Source organism: Parus major, chromosome 9 (genome assembly GCF_001522545.3).
Source record: "Parus major isolate Abel chromosome 9, Parus_major1.1, whole genome shotgun sequence".
In the NCBI taxonomy this organism is placed as follows: domain Eukaryota; kingdom Metazoa; phylum Chordata; class Aves; order Passeriformes; family Paridae; genus Parus; species Parus major.
Genome location: NC_031778.1, coordinates 10,684,822 through 10,702,341, shown reverse-complemented (window position 1 = coordinate 10,702,341; position 17,520 = coordinate 10,684,822). Strand labels below are relative to the sequence as shown.

Here is a 17,520-nt window from a genome sequence, read left to right as displayed (position 1 = left end):
AGCTACTTTCCTTAAACCTATTAGCTCAACATGACAAAGAAAATACTTGTGTGGTAACTGATATAAAGTGTTTTCAATATGACAAATATTAATACAACCATATTTTTCAAAGAGCTTTTATTTGCTTCCTTTCTTGAATATACATAACATACACAGCATATAGTTTTTATGTTGGTGCATTACTCAAACATGAGGTCTCAGTCCAGATACAGAACTCAGTGATTCTCTTTGCTTTGAGCCAGGAGGTTAACTTTCTATTCCCATGAAAAGTCAGCGTGTATCATAATCCCTCTATACTCCAGCACTTCTGGAAGCAGACTATTAAAACCTAGTTCAGAAATACATAATTTCATAGTACGGAAAATATATTACCTTTACAAGAAACAGTTTTATAAGAATTCCTTCAAAAAAGTAAACATTCATGTAAGCCCCCACTCTGTCAATCTCCCAAAATCAACTGTAGTCAAAGACCACAATGGCTACCTGCGCCTTCCAGACACACGACCATTTCAGAAGAGGACCATCATAACAAAAACTGTCAATCAATCCTTTAGCTGTCATAAATATACTTACTTTGTAATTAAAAATACAGGAATCTCACATTTCTGAATTACAGTTTGTCAGCTGGAATTATATATAAGCATATAAAGCCATATAGGACCCTCTAGCACAGAAAATCCACAAAGCCCTTACTGTCCATTGTAAGCAAAATCAGATAAACTATTTTCACAAAACACAGTATACCTGACGTAAAAATAAAATGTCTAGCTTGGCAACAATTCTGGTAAAAAAACAGGAAAAAAGAAAACCAAATTTAAAAGTAGGATATGTAAAACCTGTGTCAAGCAGACCCTTCTAAAGTACATCACTCCAATGACAAGACACAATGACCTCACAGAAAGAGTAGAATGGTTTACAGGAATTGTTCAGCACTGCATATAGCACTCATGTGCTCCACTTCATTTTCATGAAATCACAGGTTTTAATAATTCAAATAATTTATCTAGATTTTAAAAACACAAGATACTAAAAATTAAATGTTCACAGATTAATTTTTAAATTTTGTTTTGAATCCTAACATGTATATTAAAATGTACTATTGAGGCACTGCTGAAAAATCCAAGCAGGGTAAGATTGTCTTACACATAACCATGAACATTCAAGAAATGGTTGGTCTATTTTGTGTTCAAAATGTCAGTGTTCCCACAAAAGTGAAAAGTCTTGATGATTTGATTTGCTGTATTCTATAAATGTTAGTTTACAGTCAGTGTTAACATACAAAACTAGAACTGCCTCTTTCAGAGCCATACAGTCTTCACATGCACTGTAACCTACAGTCATAAATAATTTCCAACTGTGCTGGAAATTTTCTATTATTCTTTATCTGACTTCTCTATTAAAAATAAACAGGCTGGATTTTTATTTTAAAAAAACCTATCTTCTCCCACAACTTGAAAAACAAGTATCAAAAAAGAACAAACAGCAAAAATAGAAGAAAGAAACATATTGTGCTACTTATGAAGCTCTAACACCTGACAGCCACAGACAGTCTGAGGAACATTTAAAAAACTCCTATATACAAATTTTATATACATACCAAGATTAAGAGGTTAACAAAATTAGTGTATCTGTTTTTGCATTAATTTTGACCACTTGGGCACTGAGCTGCAACTCATGCAAATGCATTTTCAAATGTACTTTTGTGCAATAATCTTCTTGTCTATATGATCTGGCAACAGAATTAGGACAACACTTTCACCTTTGGGTATCTAAAAGCACACACCTTTTGTCTGGAAGTTAGGCCTTAGTTTCTTGGATAAAACATAGCATACTTAGAAGTTCGGAAGCCAAGCAGGTCTCTCATTTCATTCCGGAACTTTGACAAGTCCTGCCGCAGTTCGTTGAGGTTTTCCACTGTGGCCTGATCCGTACTTTGCATTTTCTGCCTCATGGAAGTCAAGTAACGGTGGACTAAGCAACACATCACCTTTTGGTAATTCTCATCTCTCTTCTGCTTCAGATTTCTCCATTCCTTTAAACAAACATAACATATTTACCATGGAAGTGATTTTGAGCCCTAAAGCCTTTATACAATTCTACAGAGAAGAAACAGGAACAAAATAACAAAGCTATTTTTAAATACATCCTGATGTACACAAATATACACTGGACATAAATTGTCCACAAAATCCAAATTAGATCATAATCTGCTGTACCAGTAAAAGTGAAAATTTTTATTACCTGGCTTGGTAATTGTTCTGTGATCAATCAAGAGTTCCATAACCCTAAATGCCTCTCAGTGCAAATTCCATAAAATGCTTAAATTTGTTTATTTCATGTTATTTTTGTCAGCAAGAAGATGTAAAATTAGTATGCAAAATTGTGGGGTACAAAAAAATGTTTATAAAATAAACAAAAAAATCCCTTCCCTAACAATGAGAGCCTTCAGTGATCTTTTTTGGTTATTTATTCTGACACTTCTGTAATATGTTTAAAACCAATTACCTTCACCAAAGAATATTCTAACCTCACCATTTTTGAGATTAGCACATACTTCCTTGAGGTTTCTATGTTTTTTCATTCAATCAAAGCTTTTTTTTTTAAGACTATTTCTGGGGGAATTGGGGGTTGGAGAGAAGTGGGTTGAAATTCCGAAACCAGAAAGTCAATAAAACCTTACTTAAGTAGAAATAAGTAACACTTATTTATCTTGGATACAACACACATTATTCTGTAGTTCCTATTTATCTTAGCAGCATTCACCTTCTGACAGGCAGCATGCAGCAATCTGCATTTTCATTTCAGCAAGCAGCACCTTTCCAGCTGCAGAGCCCAGAGCTTGTCCAATCATTCCTCACCTTGAGGCTGTTCTGACGTTTCACTTTGCCACTTGATGTATGAGAGCAGATCCATTTACTGAGACTGTTGAAAAGGTAACAAATAGTCTTGGGAGAGGGGATAACGTTGAAAGGTGGAGGGAGCGTGCATTTATCATCGAAGTAGCTAAGCCAGAGCTTGGCACGAGCAAACTTCCACTCCTTATCTTCATGATTCTAAAACATCAGAAACATTAACAGAGAAGCAGAAATATTAATAGGTTATTTTGTAAGTTTAATTTTCTCATACATGAAAAACTGACCATTATTTAATTTTGATTATACAGCATTTTAATAAGTAGATTACAGAGTATTTTAATAGGTTTGCTTGAATATTCTAATATTGAATACTGAAAATAAGTACATCTTTCTTCAATTCCCTATATAATCTGGTATAAAATTCAGAAGGTATAACCCCAGATTAAATGCTAAAGCACCACACATATCAAAACCAGCACTTTAACAGCCATTGTATCAAGAAAGGCATCAGTTCCCAGTGGGCCAAAGCCCTGCACAAATTCAACATGGAAAATAAATATTTTTTTTTAGTCAAAGTAAATAAAAACTTCTTATTTGAAGGAAAAATATGAACTCACTGACAGAGCTCATCCATGAGACCTATAGATCATGACTTTACACATCATAGGAAGAAACTTGTAAAATCCAGAGATACAGGTAATTGGTAATTAATCAGACACCACTTACTGCTATCAGCTGAAAACTTTTATGAAGCATTGCCACTAGGAGTTTAGTTAATACTATCACAACCACCACGTTGTAGGTCCCAACAATAACAGCACCCACAAAAGACTGTAATTCTTCACCATAGCTAAAACGTGTCACAAAGATTGCGACATGTGCCAGGGAGAATATGTACCAGAAGAGAGCAAAACATGTACCAATAAACCTACAAAAACACAGAAAAAAATCTGGTTAGGTAAACCTAACACCAGAAGTGTTTAATGTAAATTCAAGATCAGTGAAAAAATCTGGTTCTGTTTAATTACTAGGGATTAAAGGCTAAAACAACACAGTTATTTTACAGATCTCAAACTCACGAATGGAACGTGTCATTGCTCTGTTGTTCACAGAAAATGCCCGCACAGTCCTTTTCTTCATTTACAGTAAATCCTTTATCATAAAGTTGGGTCAATCCAATTGTGAATGAGAACAAGACAAGAAGAAACATGCCCAGAAATTTTCCAAAATCTTGTAGCATCTGGCCCATTGAAATCTGTGAAATAGATTTATTTCTAATTTTAGTAAAACATGTAGTTATTTTTATTTGTATGGTTTTCTTCAGCCTTTGATCAACAAAAAATCTATTTACATTTTAAATATTTAAGTTAAATTTTGATATGCTAAACAGACCTTAAGGTCAGAAGATAACCTTGTACTGTTTTTCAGAGAAAATTCTAGATATTAAAAAGAATATGTAAGTAATTTTAACATTTCCTGGAAAATTAATATCATCCTAATAACCACAAGAAATAGTATGTACACCTTGTTATTTATTTGCAATACCAGTGGTAATAAGGAACTCACAGGTCAGCAGACAAAAGCAGTAAATGAAATGCATTTGAACATAAATGCCATTATAGAAGAACACTGAATTAATCAAAACATTTGGAATAATTTATCACTAATAAAAATAAAAGTACCATACAAAAGCCCATCTGCAGAATACAAAATTAGTTCACTGTATATTTTATGTATGATTTTAAATAAACAAGTGTGTAGGCACACAGAAATTGAAGGATAAAGCATACAAGGTATGACAGTAAATTCAGATTATTAGTTTCCAATTCAAAATATCCTATACAGAACTTTGCAGCATAAGAAATACAGCACCTTTAAAAAAACCAGTCATATGCTTGTGATTTTTTCCAACACAGGAAAGATCTTGATTTGCTTTTGACAAATTTTTACACAGACAAATCACAAACTGTTTATATAATTTAATTAGCCTTCCTACAAACTTCTTCAGAACAGTGTACCATTATAAAGAATGCAAATAAATGTAATGTGGGATTAGGTGAATCTAATCTATATAAATCAGTGTGTGGAAAGCCTGCTCCTATATGAATCAAATCATAGCCCAGAACCGTAACACAGTTGCCAGGTTTTGCAAGCACAGCTTTACTGGGAGATGAATTCCTGCTCCCTCCTTTGCTGCTGGAAGCTCACCAAGTACCTCCTGCAGCACAGCACATTCAGAGTCTGTTCAGCTTGCAGTGGTCATGGAGGTTCTGCAGCTGTGGGCAGAGCGCTGCACCAATCCTGTGCGTGTTTGGTCAGAGGATGACTGTACTCCCCATCAAACTCTTTCATCACGTCCATCCCTTCAATGAAAAAACCCAACCCAAATCCCAACAAAACATTTTCCCTTTAACACATGGTTCCAGCCAAGAGAGAGACAAAGTAGAGACAAAGAAACAGGAATGCACAGAAAGTTCAAACTTCACAAAACCGTTTTGTTTGGATGAGTGAAATAACCAATCCCAAATGCCAGTTGCTTTCTTCATAGGTTCATGCTTTGTCTCTCTATTTACAATTTCTAAGCACTTAAAATGTAATTATCTCATCTAGGGAAGTACTATTTTACCTTCTGTTAATAATAAAATCCACCACACACAGCCAACCTACAAATCTGGATCGTAACAGGTTTTATTAGCCAATGAGTCAAGTAACTGAAAGCTTAAAAATAACTAAAAGCCAAGAGAACACGGTAGCTGCCTTCCCCCACCCCCCACTGTTGGGTTTCCATGCCATATTTGATTACCACCATCTGAACTTTGTGACCTACTTTCAGAAAATACTGTAAGAGTTGTTGCACCAGCCCTACTGGGCAGCAGTAAGAACGTAAGCTCCTGTGTGCCTCTGAATGGGGTGACTGTTGACTGTTTTTATTTACTTGGAAAATTTCATAACACGGTCTCCTAATAAAAAACTTGTGAAAGATCTAGTACATAAATAAATATGCACATTAAACAGTGAATCTCTTTAAAATGTGGAGAGACTTCAGTGTTTAATCAATTTGTACAACCCTAATGCTTAATTCAATATCAAGACTTCAGTGTTTTTTCAAAGTGTGCAAGTACATTTTCATTCAAAATGTATAACAGAAAATTACATAATTAAAATGTGGGAGGTTTTACTGTCATCATTACTGAAAGGCTCCAACAAATACCAAGCAAGAAGAAACCTGTTCTCCCTTCTTATAACTGCCAATAGATAGGTGAGTATTTCAATACTCTTGAGAGATTTATATTTTTCAAACAAAAGCAATTTACACAATCAAGGTGCAGCTTCAATGAGATCACAGACATAAACAGAAAGCCTTTTGATTACTCGTCCTTGCTACACTTATATGCTACTTACTCATATATAAGAAGCTAAGGCAATTATTTGCATAAAACTTTACAGGAAGAACCTGATCCCTCTACTTTCCAAACTGTGAAAACTTAGGCATTATGTTAAGCTTAAAACAGATTAAAACAAAAAAGCAGGATAGGTACAGCTATAGTGGAAACATACGTTAACTGAACTACACAAGGTCTTTGACTCTTTTTCTTACCTTTTCCCCTTTGAATCAGTATGTTTCACTCAAGAGATTAAAAAAAAATATCAAACTTCAATGCAGTATCATTTCTTTCTACTTTTCCGTTTCCTACTTTCAACATTTTTTTCCTATTTTCAATAAAACTCTTGATAGCAAGTTTGGTTTAGTATTTTTTCAAAACATAATGATATTCACCTGGAGTGGTCCCAGAATGGAGCTGGTTGTGTACATGAAGAAGAGACGCAGGTAACTAAGAACATTGGCAAAGGCAAAAAGACCTTCTGCCACTAGGGTAGGATGGAATGCATCCCAGTCCTTCCTTTCAGCATAATCATGAAACTACAACATAAAAAAGGACAAGTTGAGATCACTAACATTATAAATACAGAAATGTACCCATACACCTCTGTTTCTACTTCCAAAACAGGCAAGAGCATAAAAGAAATTAACACGTATCATTCGTAGGTGTCATACCTCTTTCAAGCAAAGGCATTTTAAAAACCATTCCAGAGGGAGACAGAAATCAGTCAATTTAAATTCAACACCTAACTCTGCCACTCACTCTTTCAAACCATTTATTCCCCTGTCCTGCCTTCACTTCTACTCTGTTTTGCACAGTCTATTGAAACAGGGACTTGGGCACTTCATAAACATGTGCACTGCCTTGTACAATAGGCCTCAGTCAAAAATAACACTGAGATGCTACAAAGAAAACCAATGTACATATGCAATTGTAATGTGGTGACAGCTGATTTGAACCAGATTTGGAAAGACTTAAAACTTGGGGTTTCTTCAGTGGATTTTATAAGTGGCTAGAGAGCATGGGAGTCACAGTTAAACTGCTGCTTGACATATTATCCACTAAGCACTACTATTCAACTTTCTCAGGGAATATCCACAGATTCCTAACTTTTGGTTTGCCTGAAAAATTCAGCATTTATATTACCAGCTTCTGCTGTCTCAAAATGGACACTCAAAAACCAAGGAACAAAAAGACTGCTGCACAAAGATGGCAAGAAATAGGCGTAAGTATTATGTTGCACATTGCATTTGCATGTGTACAAATCCTTCTGCTGCACAGACTCTTACCTGTTACAGTTTCAGCATCTATAATGGACCTAAGATACAAACTGAACATTTTTATTTGGTTTTTTTATATGATTTATAAACTCTAAAAATAAATGTGGCCACATAAAAGGGGCCAACCCCCATTATATGCCTATTGTATAGGACAGGAGTCCTGCATCTTCAAAAAGGTTACAATTTAAGTAGGCAACAATGGGTCTTATCTCAGCAAAGGAACTACTACTAGAGACATGATGGTTGCAAAGCTGGGAAAGCAGCCCAATGTGGCATTCTCCCTCTATTTTTTTTCCAAGAAATGGAGCCTTCCTTTCCAAATGATTACTAGCCTCTGAATCAATGCTAGGATAGGGAAATGAGCCAAACACCAAGTTGAGAAGAACTGAACCAGTTTATTTCGCTCCCAACTACCAGACAGCTGTCAACTTGCAGTTTTCAAGATACAATAATGGTGCTACTGCACTGGCTTTGATTTTGCTGTTATATTCACATTCAATTGGTCTGGCAGTTTGCCATGTGCTGTGTGGTTAACAACACATGCTACAGGATGGCAATGATAATTTTCAAAACTCGTATTTTCAATCAAATCCAGATGGCTTTTCAAAGACACAAGACAAGGCTCCTCTATGGTCTCAGGGCTTTTATCCTTACTACCAAAGAATACCCCAACCAAAAAAACCCCACCAAGCAAAAACCAATTAAAAATACGCCAGTTATGACATTTGAGTATATGTAATCAAAAGCTAAATAAAACTTTCTGTAACAAAAATGCACTAGGCAAGCCAAACACAGAGCATACTGTTAGCTTTCTGCATAGTACTGAATGGAATCGGTGAAGCACAAATGCCCAATCTGATGAGGTGCATTTCCCTAAACAAAAATCAAGCCATTTGGAAGACCAGTTAGTTTTTACAAGGAAGACAGTAGCTCTATTTGGGGTTTCCAGGTTTTCTAACTCCCATTTGCCTGATCAACTATGCTTTGAAGACCAAGGTGCAATAAGACCTGAGGTCTTGACACCTCCCTGGCCCATACCCACAGAGCATTGAAGCCTAGAGGCTACACTGCACCCCATCATAGGCTACTACTAATGTCCACTTAACCACAACACCCTACTTCTAACACACCACGTGTAACACATCTTCAGGTATTTTCCAGCAATGTACTAAAATCCTACTTGCTCAGTCAGCCCCAGAGGAGCTTTTGGATCTATTAAGATTGGTGCTCACCTTGTTATGGGCAACAACTTTGAGGGCAAAAGTTGCCAAATACAGGGAATTCATGACAAAACTAAGCTGATTGCGGGATTCTTCTAAAAAATCTTCTAAACCATCATACCAGAGCCTCTTAACATCTGACCACACCATTCCTGCAGGAAAATAGTAAAACCCAGGAAAGTGAAGCCATCGTACTGAACAGGTATTACTTTACATTTGATCACTATGTATTTTACACTGAATTGGTTACAGAATCAATAAATTCAAATGGAGAAGATGTTATTTACACACACAAGAACTGGAGTTCTGTTGCTTTATTTTCCCATGGAAGACATTTGTATTCATGATTTTGAAAGTTTATCTACAACAACACAAAATTACTTAGATAAAAACTGGGTTGCTTTTACTATATCACTGGTTTTTATAAGTCCAATGAAACTAATTATACATATCTAATTATCTTATATTAAGGAAGGTAAATTTTAATGTAAAAATAATTGCATGTCAGACAACGAAAAACAAGGTAAAAGTTACGAACTTTCAACCAACAGTTCTTGAGGACTCAACAAAAATGATACCTGTGCTCCCTCTGCTGCATCGACCAGAAGTGACATGCAGCCTCTCTGGTACAATTATATTAATTGGTGACAATGACATAGAGAAATAGAAAACCATAACATGGGAAAATAATATTTGCTTTTGTGTTTTGAAACAAGCATGAGGTAAATGCCCTCTTCTCTAAGACTAAGATGGAGCATACATACATAAACATAACACACACTTTTATCTTAAAACCACATACCAACTGTGCAGCAAGTCCAGATTTTGTTATTAACTACTCTTCCAATCAAACATTACAGAACTGGTCACAAAAGACTGAGTTATTATTGGCAATTTTTTATATATATTCAGCAACTGTCATCCACTCATATCATACCTACCAATAAGCCATATTATCAGAAGATAGTCTATTCTCTCAAGGGCTGGTCCCATTGTATTCTTCTTATTCTCATTGTAGACAAGGGAGTACAAATTAAGTAATAACAGAAATGTGAAATATGAAGCTCCGTGAATAATAAACTTCATAAAAGGAGTGTGAATTATTCGACCTACTCGAGATTTAGGAGCTAACAAGTAACACAGGGACAGAACTGGCCAGAAAATGCCAACCATCAGAACAGTCAGGATCTTCTTGCAAGTGTGCTTGCGCCGATAGCCGGCCATCTGCCCGAACCACACTGTGTTGAGAAACTGCTGGCAGTTGGACTGGGCAACAAACTGGGGGGGAAGGAGTGGGAGAAACAAACAAGGAATCACTCTCAGGTTTCATTACGCACATTAATAAGTTGCATTAAAATTAATTTTCTAACTATATGTATGCCACACAAAGAAAGTTGTTATTTTCCGAGCCCTGTAGTAAAAGCAAGCTATGCTCAAACCCAGAGGAACACCAAAATACTTCAATGTACTTGATGAATAGAGGTCAGAAACGTGTAATGCTGGCTGTGGGGCATTCCAGAACTACAGTTCAGGACTTTTAAATGCTATATATTTCAACAGTTTCCCAAACAGTTTAAGCCTAGACATGTAGAACAGACAGAATTATATAATTCCTTTTCCAAATGATAACTAAAAATGGATTTTGCGCAAAAAGGAAACTTTCACTCTGTCCTTGGTCCTTTTACTAGAATCCCACAAACACCCATTTGACTTCCAGCACAGAAAACTAGAGTTATAATTTATGAAGGGACAAAAATGACAATAATCTACTGCATGAGGAAGTTGCATATTGATGGCATAGAAAGTGCTGCTATTCTGGAACAGAGGGGCTATTGAGTTATAGCAGCACAGGTCCAATCTAATTACTGAACAGCATAGGCAAGGCCTGAGACAAAGCTAAACAGTTAATGACCAGTGAGAAGATGATAAATCATGTTTGGCACCTAAGGATCCATGCCTCTCTAGGCAAGGATTTAATGAGAAACTGAATAAATAATTACCACTACCAGAGCTGTTCATAAAAAAGCAGTAGCCTATACTCCAATACAAAAAATACTACATTCACCTCCACAGTAAGCACTGAAGAATCACTCAGTATCTTGCAGCATGCCTGTTCACATACTGATACCTGTTTACTACCATCTCTTCTGTAACTCCTGCAAATTGATTTCTGCTTCTGTGGAGAGGCAGTGGCAGAAGAGCCACTTCTTTCCAGAGGCAGAACAACAAAGTAATTAATTACTAGCAAAATATGATATGGAGAGTATATCAAGTTACTGCAAAGACAAACCTCTTTTTGATTATACTTGATTGCAAGTTTTAAGCGGCTTAAGTTCATCCTCTCTTCCAACAATCCTCGCTTGTCTACATGTTCATCACTGGAGGTGTGATTCAGAATGACTTCCAGCTCCCGGGAATTCCGTGCTTGTGCAAGCAAATCTTTAGCAAAGGTTTTGCACTGTTGAGCGAGCTCCTCATAATCATTTCTGAAACACACAGGAGCAGTAGGTACTATTACACTGGTCCTGTATTTTCCATTCAATCATGAACTAGCCATTTTTGGCTGGGATTGTATGTTATGTTAGGATAAATTAAAAGAAACCACCCCAGAAGTCCTGTGTCAATGTCCAAACATTCCTAAGACAGCTCTGAGTAGTTTTCACCATGTAACACGACAATTCCATTTCTGTTTAGCTTGCAGATCACTAGAGAAAATCTGGCAAACAGACTTACAGTATACAAATTCTTATGTCATGAGTTCCATACACAGAGTTAAAGCTTAGGGTTATTTCCAGGACATGAGACAATGTAGCTGTCACAAAATATGGCACTGGTAATCACCTGGACTTTCCAATGGGACAGGAAATTGTTTGGGGTCTTGCTTTATTCCTGTCATCTGAAAACTAAAGTCTATTCACTAAATATTATGTATTAATGTATTAAACACACGAAAAGAAACCACATTTCACCTTGCACACAGCTCATTTTAATGCCAAGTTGTATCACAAAACTGCAAAAATTGAACTCTTATTAAGAAAGGCAGCTAAAATGCAGAAAATTGCCATGTTGTTCAGGAAAGTAGAATTTCAGCTTATCTAAATTCTAACTTTCACATTCTTGGAAAGCTTTTGTGCTGGTAAGTTACAAAATGGTAAAAGTCTGCATTGTTTAAACATGAAATTACACTGAGCATTTGTTCATCATATAGAGCGTTTTCAGCATGAAACAACTCCCAACATGAGTCAGGTCAGTATAAACAAGGTGTTGCGTATTTCTACCCTGACAGTAAAGAAGTGCAGAGTACTAATGAGATATTGATATGGTTAATAGGTCTGTGATTTCCAAGTAAATTAGCATTTAGCATAATTTCTGTTTATTTTTGTAGAGCAGTGCTGAAATTTGAGCTGTTGGTGCAACCAGACATATTGAAATGTCTATACCTAAAAGGATTTAAAGTAATTAAACTGTCAAAATGACTACTAATGAGGCATGAATTATATTATGTAACTTACTATGTCTAATTATCAGTTTAAACACTCCACTTACAAAAAATTAAGAATAAACTTTTTCTAATGCATACGTATTTCTACACCTGTAATTTCATAAAAATATTAAAACTGATTCGTATTTTCAATTCCTACCTGAACTCAACCTCAACAAGGCTTAATTCTTTCAAGTCTGCACTAAGTTCAAAAGCTCTTAGAATTGGATCCTCCTCTGTTAACATTATTAAGGCAGGACTGGCCAAACACCGATAAATGTCAAGACGAAACCTGTGACAAAAGAACAGCAAAATGAACCTGTTCCAAAAAGTTTACCTAAGATGGGTAGCAGAGAGACAAAACAATTTGGTTAAAATCAGGCACTACAAGCATTAACTGCAGTATGTCATGGAAGATACATAACATATTTAGAGCCCCTAAGTACCCAAAACTGGCCAAACAGTTCCATCTTTTCCTCACTATTTCCACTGCTATCAATACATCAGCAAAAGTTCTACATTAAATTAAGAGCTGCTGTCTCAAATATTTCTATTGTTTGTCTGCTTTGGATTCCCTGACATCTTTTCTCATACTGAAGCTAATGATATAGGGAATAGGATGGATACCAGAATGTGGCCTGTGGTAGCTCAATACCAAAAACTCAAATCCTCTCACTTCTCTTATTTTTTAGTATTTTGGATGCAGACTGAAGTAACTATGCAATAAATATTGTGCACTATAATTGTGGTACACTTATGATCTTTGAACTCTGTGATTTTTCATCCAAATTCTCTCATATTAAATTTTATGCAACCCTCAAATACATTCTCAAGTTAACCACATAAAATATTTACCAGATTGCTATGTCTCTCTCCTCATTTGAATATTTATTAAAAAGCTTTCTATTTTCAAAAATACTGAAGAAGAAAAAAAGAAAAAAAAAAAGAAAAAAATTGTCTTTCGTTTGCATTCATCAATGCATGCCACATAAACACTTTTAGAAACAGGATTATCCACTTCCTCATTCTGGCTCACAAACCCACAAGTATTAACTAACTTGAGAAAAATTGTATTTGCTTAGTCCCTATGGCCCCGAGCCAAAAGTAGCCAGAATGTTTGAGACAAGCCTGGTAGACTATAGTGACTGTGCACAGTGACTGAAAGTATAAAACCAAAATGGAAAAAAGCCACTGCCTCCCAACAGCCTTCTGAGGCACAACCCATCCCCAAGAACTACTATCTCTCACAATAAGAGTTACAATATATTAAAGCAATCCAGTCATAAACTTCACCCTAAGAAAAAAAAGGAAACATACTAAATCTGACCCAGGCAATACCAGAGAATTAAGAATCTTTTTATTATGGCTTATGACCCCTAAGTCTTACCTGGAATGCCGCAGACTGTCTTTTTTGTTCTTGGCAGTGCACAGTGTGCACTCACAGCCCACAGCATGGGGTTTGGGTAATGATATGTCTTGCTTCAACAGCATGGTGAGAATTTCATAGTTGTTACGATGAGCAGCTAAAATTACTGGTGCTACATCCATGGTTGTTGAGTACTCTGGGTTCTGAATGCGCTCCATTAATTTCTGGAATAGAGTGTATGAATTATCTAAATTTATTATCTACAGTTCTACTACATGTAAGGGGGTTTTTGACTGTTCAACCAAGAATTTCTCCTTCAAAATACTTTCCAATGTTTCATAACATGAACAGAAAGAAAAATATGTAACAACATTCAAACACCTGTCATTCAAAATACTAAAAAAGAATAACAGACCCAGATACTTTTCTGGTTAATTTACATAGAAATACTGCCTTTTTTTCCAATGCACAATATTAGAAATTGTTATTTTGCTCTAGTTTGTGAAAAAATTATTGTATTTACTATTGAAGTGCAGAAAAAATACCCTGAACGTCCCACAGTTTCACAACACTTTATTCCTTCCCTGCCTCCACCTCTACTTTGTGCTTTCAGAAGTTCTTTGGTATTTTAAGCATTGACAAGGCAAGCTTCAACTGCTTTATTTCAAGGTGAAGGTCTGATGTTTATAGATTTGTTCTGAAAATCTATGAATTTTCATAGAAAGCTTCTATGAAGCTTCAATACATGAATAAACACATTATAAATCAAGGCTGCTTACTACCTTGCAAACAGACTATGAGAAATGATTTATAACCACTAGGTTTTTTCTTTTCTGAACTAGGCCTGTGTTTGGCAGGTATAATTCCACTGGATTCCTTAGGTAATAAAGCAAAAGAATGTATTTAATCTTTCAAGACAAAGAAGTTACAAAAATAATCCCTGCTGTCCAGATTCTAATACCTTATAGGTGCAGAATTTAAGAACATAGTTTTAAATATTACAGATACCCAAAAAAAAGCAATAGCCTTCACAGCCCCAAGCAAAAATCAAGGAGTAACAACACTTAACCACAATGGTTGGTCTGGAGGATCGTTTTGGTCGGTGATTAAGTAGAATATCAACAGCTCCCACCACTTCTGAGTCAATAGCCACCAAAAGTGCATCCGAGGACTAGGTAAAGAAAACATATCATATGTGAAAACAGCAATAACTGAAACAGCACAAAGAGACAAACTCAAGCCAAACTGCATTTTTTAAATATATTCTTTAAACTTAATTTTAAAGTACTAAAATGATGTTCTGTGTTATCATCAGGCATATGATCAGGATACAAATTCAGGTTGCCATTGCAGGAGTTCATATAGCATTAGTGACAATTTGCATTACTGCACCAATGGCAAAGGAATCAACTGAATAAATAAATTAGTTTCCAGCAAAGATGATGCACAAGACTTACAAAAATCAAGTTTAAGGACTCAGTTTACCACGTTATTAGACAAATTAAAAGCAAATATTAGTGTAACACAGCTCAAGCATATGGGATACTTCAGCCCTACATTTCTAATTCTGGAGTACAGCTAGGAAAATAAGCTTTTTCCTTCTTGGCTGGTAACCAACCACTTCTGCACCTCCTATTAAGCTGAGAAAAGCAGCTTTCATTTTCTCTACAGATGATATTATTCTTCTTGATTCATTTCCAAAAATTTAGATTTTTACTTAAAAAAATAAAAGAAAAAGACACAGCTTTTATTACTGCCACTAATTCAGGCAGGGAAAGGCTTGTGGATTTATTCATGCCCAATATCAAACAATGTAACAAAATATGCTACTTTTCCCTACTTACATATTTAATCCATCAACTCTCCCACCATAGCAGAGATGTTGCATACATTTAAAGAAGTATTGCTGGTAGGAAACTGCCCTGCCATCAAGCACAGATCAGTTTCACTAGAAACTTGTCAAAGAAATGTTTGCCTTAACTTAATATCAAATAATAGAATAATTTTTCTGTGTTACCATTTAAAAAGATAATATACTCTAGAGCCGAAGGGATTTTTGCATTTTATACATTTTAATGAGGCACTCACACCGTGTACTTTTTTTTTTGAAGATAATGTATGCATTATATCAGCAGCAAGAGTAATACTTAAAATAAAACTCAAACTTGTTAATATTGTAGAAAATGTTACTTATACATTTGCCATGCCAAAATTCCACTAGAAAAGTCAACTTGTGAGAAGAAACCACTTTCATAATTACTTTTTCTAGTTTATTTGAAAAATAATTGAAATGCCTAAAAGGCATACTGCATTTATGTCCAGATTCTGAAAGATTAACAAAGACAATACATGACTATACTGAACATTTTTAATAATGTGTGTTGGATACCTGGCAGCCATAATCTAAAAGCAGCTGTAGTATGTCCAAGTTTTCATTTTCAATGGTTATGGTAACAGCATTTCGCCCAAGCACATCCACACAATTTATGTTCATTTCACCTGAGCTGTTTTCCTCTAAGAGTTTCTTAACCATGTAATAGTCACCTGCAGAAGTAAGGTAGGGATATCACTTCATATTACAAAGCAATAAAAACGTGATCATTTTAAGTACTGGCTACCATCACACAAGACACTATTCTATAGCTGACAACAGTAACTGGGTGTATCAGACAAGTCAAGATAAGCATTCTCTCATCTGAGAGAAAACAAAATATATTTCAGACCTCTCTTCAGGAAAGCATTAGACATATACTTTAACCCTCCCCTTTAGTTCCAGTCCTAAAAACAAACACACACAAAATGACGGGTGCTTTTCAAAACTGTCTCTAGGGTAACAAATTACTTTGCAACACATTAGACTGTGACCAAGACAGATCTCAGCATAGAACACTTACAGAAATATATGCAGAATACAGTAAAATACATACCAAGAGTATTGAACCAGCTGTTATACAAATAACTGGGTTTTGTTACATTTTTTGTTATGCATACTTTTAGCTCTCTGAACCTCTGTTTATAGTTAAAGAGAGAAAGCCATTACTTCCTCTGATGTTCAGGACAGTCTGCAGAGGCAAATGCAAGGCATCCTACCACGGAGAGTCCCAGAGCAAAACTGCTAAGCTCGCTGGCGAATGCCACTGCAGAAATACCCTGTGGTTGTGAGCTAAGCTAAGCTCGGGGCCAGCAGGCAGCTCTGCGTGCAAACACCCCAGCTCCAGCAGCCGTGTTTATGCCCCAAGCACGCAGAGCCGTGCAGCACATCATTAAAAGCATACCTCGGAGTCCAACGCTTCAGACCTTTTAAGATCAGTTTGATTTAAGGCCACGTTTCGATTCAAAGATACTTAAATATAGGCTTAAAGCAAGTAGCATATTTCAAAAAGACAAATTTCTTCCCATCCGTCACCAATGGTGCAAATCACAGGATACTGGTCTCGCTTATCCTGGGGATGTCTAGGTAAGCCCCAATTTTACAGCAGCTCTCTACTCCGAGACTTTTAACAGCGAACACCTCCCAGACAGCTCCGACACAAACCGAACGCCCTCAGGATGGCGGGAGAAGCCGGCCCCGCGCCTCCCTTCCCGTTCAGGGGCCGGCGGGAGGCGGCGGGCCCGGACCCCGCGGTGCCCCATGGCAGCCGCACGGCGGGACCCGCAGCCCGGGCGAGGAGAGGGCACCGCGGGGCTGACACCCGGCCCGGGCCCTCGGAGAGAGCGGCCGAGAACTCGAGGGGGGCCGGGCGGGACGGCGGGGCCGGTACCTTTGTCGCATGCCAGCAGGAAAAGCTTCTCGTCCAGCGTGGTCTCCTCCTTCACCTGCCGCACATCCTTCAGCGCCAGCAGCTTGTTGGGCGAGGCCGAGGCGGACGGGTCCGCGCTCTGGTACAGGGCGGCCATGGCTCCGCCAGGCCCATGCGGACCGGCCGGGGCGGTGT

The 17,520-nt window shown here is 36.8% G+C and overlaps 1 protein-coding gene across 1 annotated transcript; it reads right to left on the bottom strand.

Moving 5' to 3' along the window:
- Nucleotides 1–100: 100 nt before the first annotated feature.
- Nucleotides 101–17,510, bottom strand: TRPC1 (transient receptor potential cation channel subfamily C member 1). The gene is made up of 13 exons (XM_015637144.2): nucleotides 17,347–17,510; nucleotides 15,975–16,129; nucleotides 14,655–14,756; nucleotides 13,607–13,809; nucleotides 12,380–12,511; nucleotides 11,029–11,224; nucleotides 9,680–10,016; nucleotides 8,751–8,890; nucleotides 6,634–6,777; nucleotides 3,935–4,110; nucleotides 3,582–3,783; nucleotides 2,859–3,053; nucleotides 101–2,032 (listed from the first exon to the last, which is right to left on the bottom strand). The coding sequence occupies exons 1-13, from the start codon at nucleotides 17,480–17,482 to the stop codon at nucleotides 1,805–1,807; spliced, it is 2,346 nt and encodes a 781-aa protein (XP_015492630.1). The 5' UTR covers nucleotides 17,483–17,510; the 3' UTR covers nucleotides 101–1,804.
- Between the last annotated feature and the right edge of the window lie 10 nt (nucleotides 17,511–17,520).

What these genes read in the sequence shown, in the direction of transcription:
- TRPC1 (XM_015637144.2), bottom strand. Translation starts at nt 17,482, where the DNA reads ATGGCCGCCCTGTACCAGAGCGCGGACCCGTCCGCCTCGGCCTCGCCC. An exon ending in CTTGTTGAGGTTGAGTTCAG is followed by an intron (nt 11,225 to 12,379) that starts GTAGGAATTGAA and finishes TGTGTGTTTCAG; the next exon opens with AAATGATTATGAGGAGCTCG. An exon ending in AAGTTGTTGCCCATAACAAG is followed by an intron (nt 6,778 to 8,750) that starts GTGAGCACCAAT and finishes TTTATGTTGTAG; the next exon opens with TTTCATGATTATGCTGAAAG.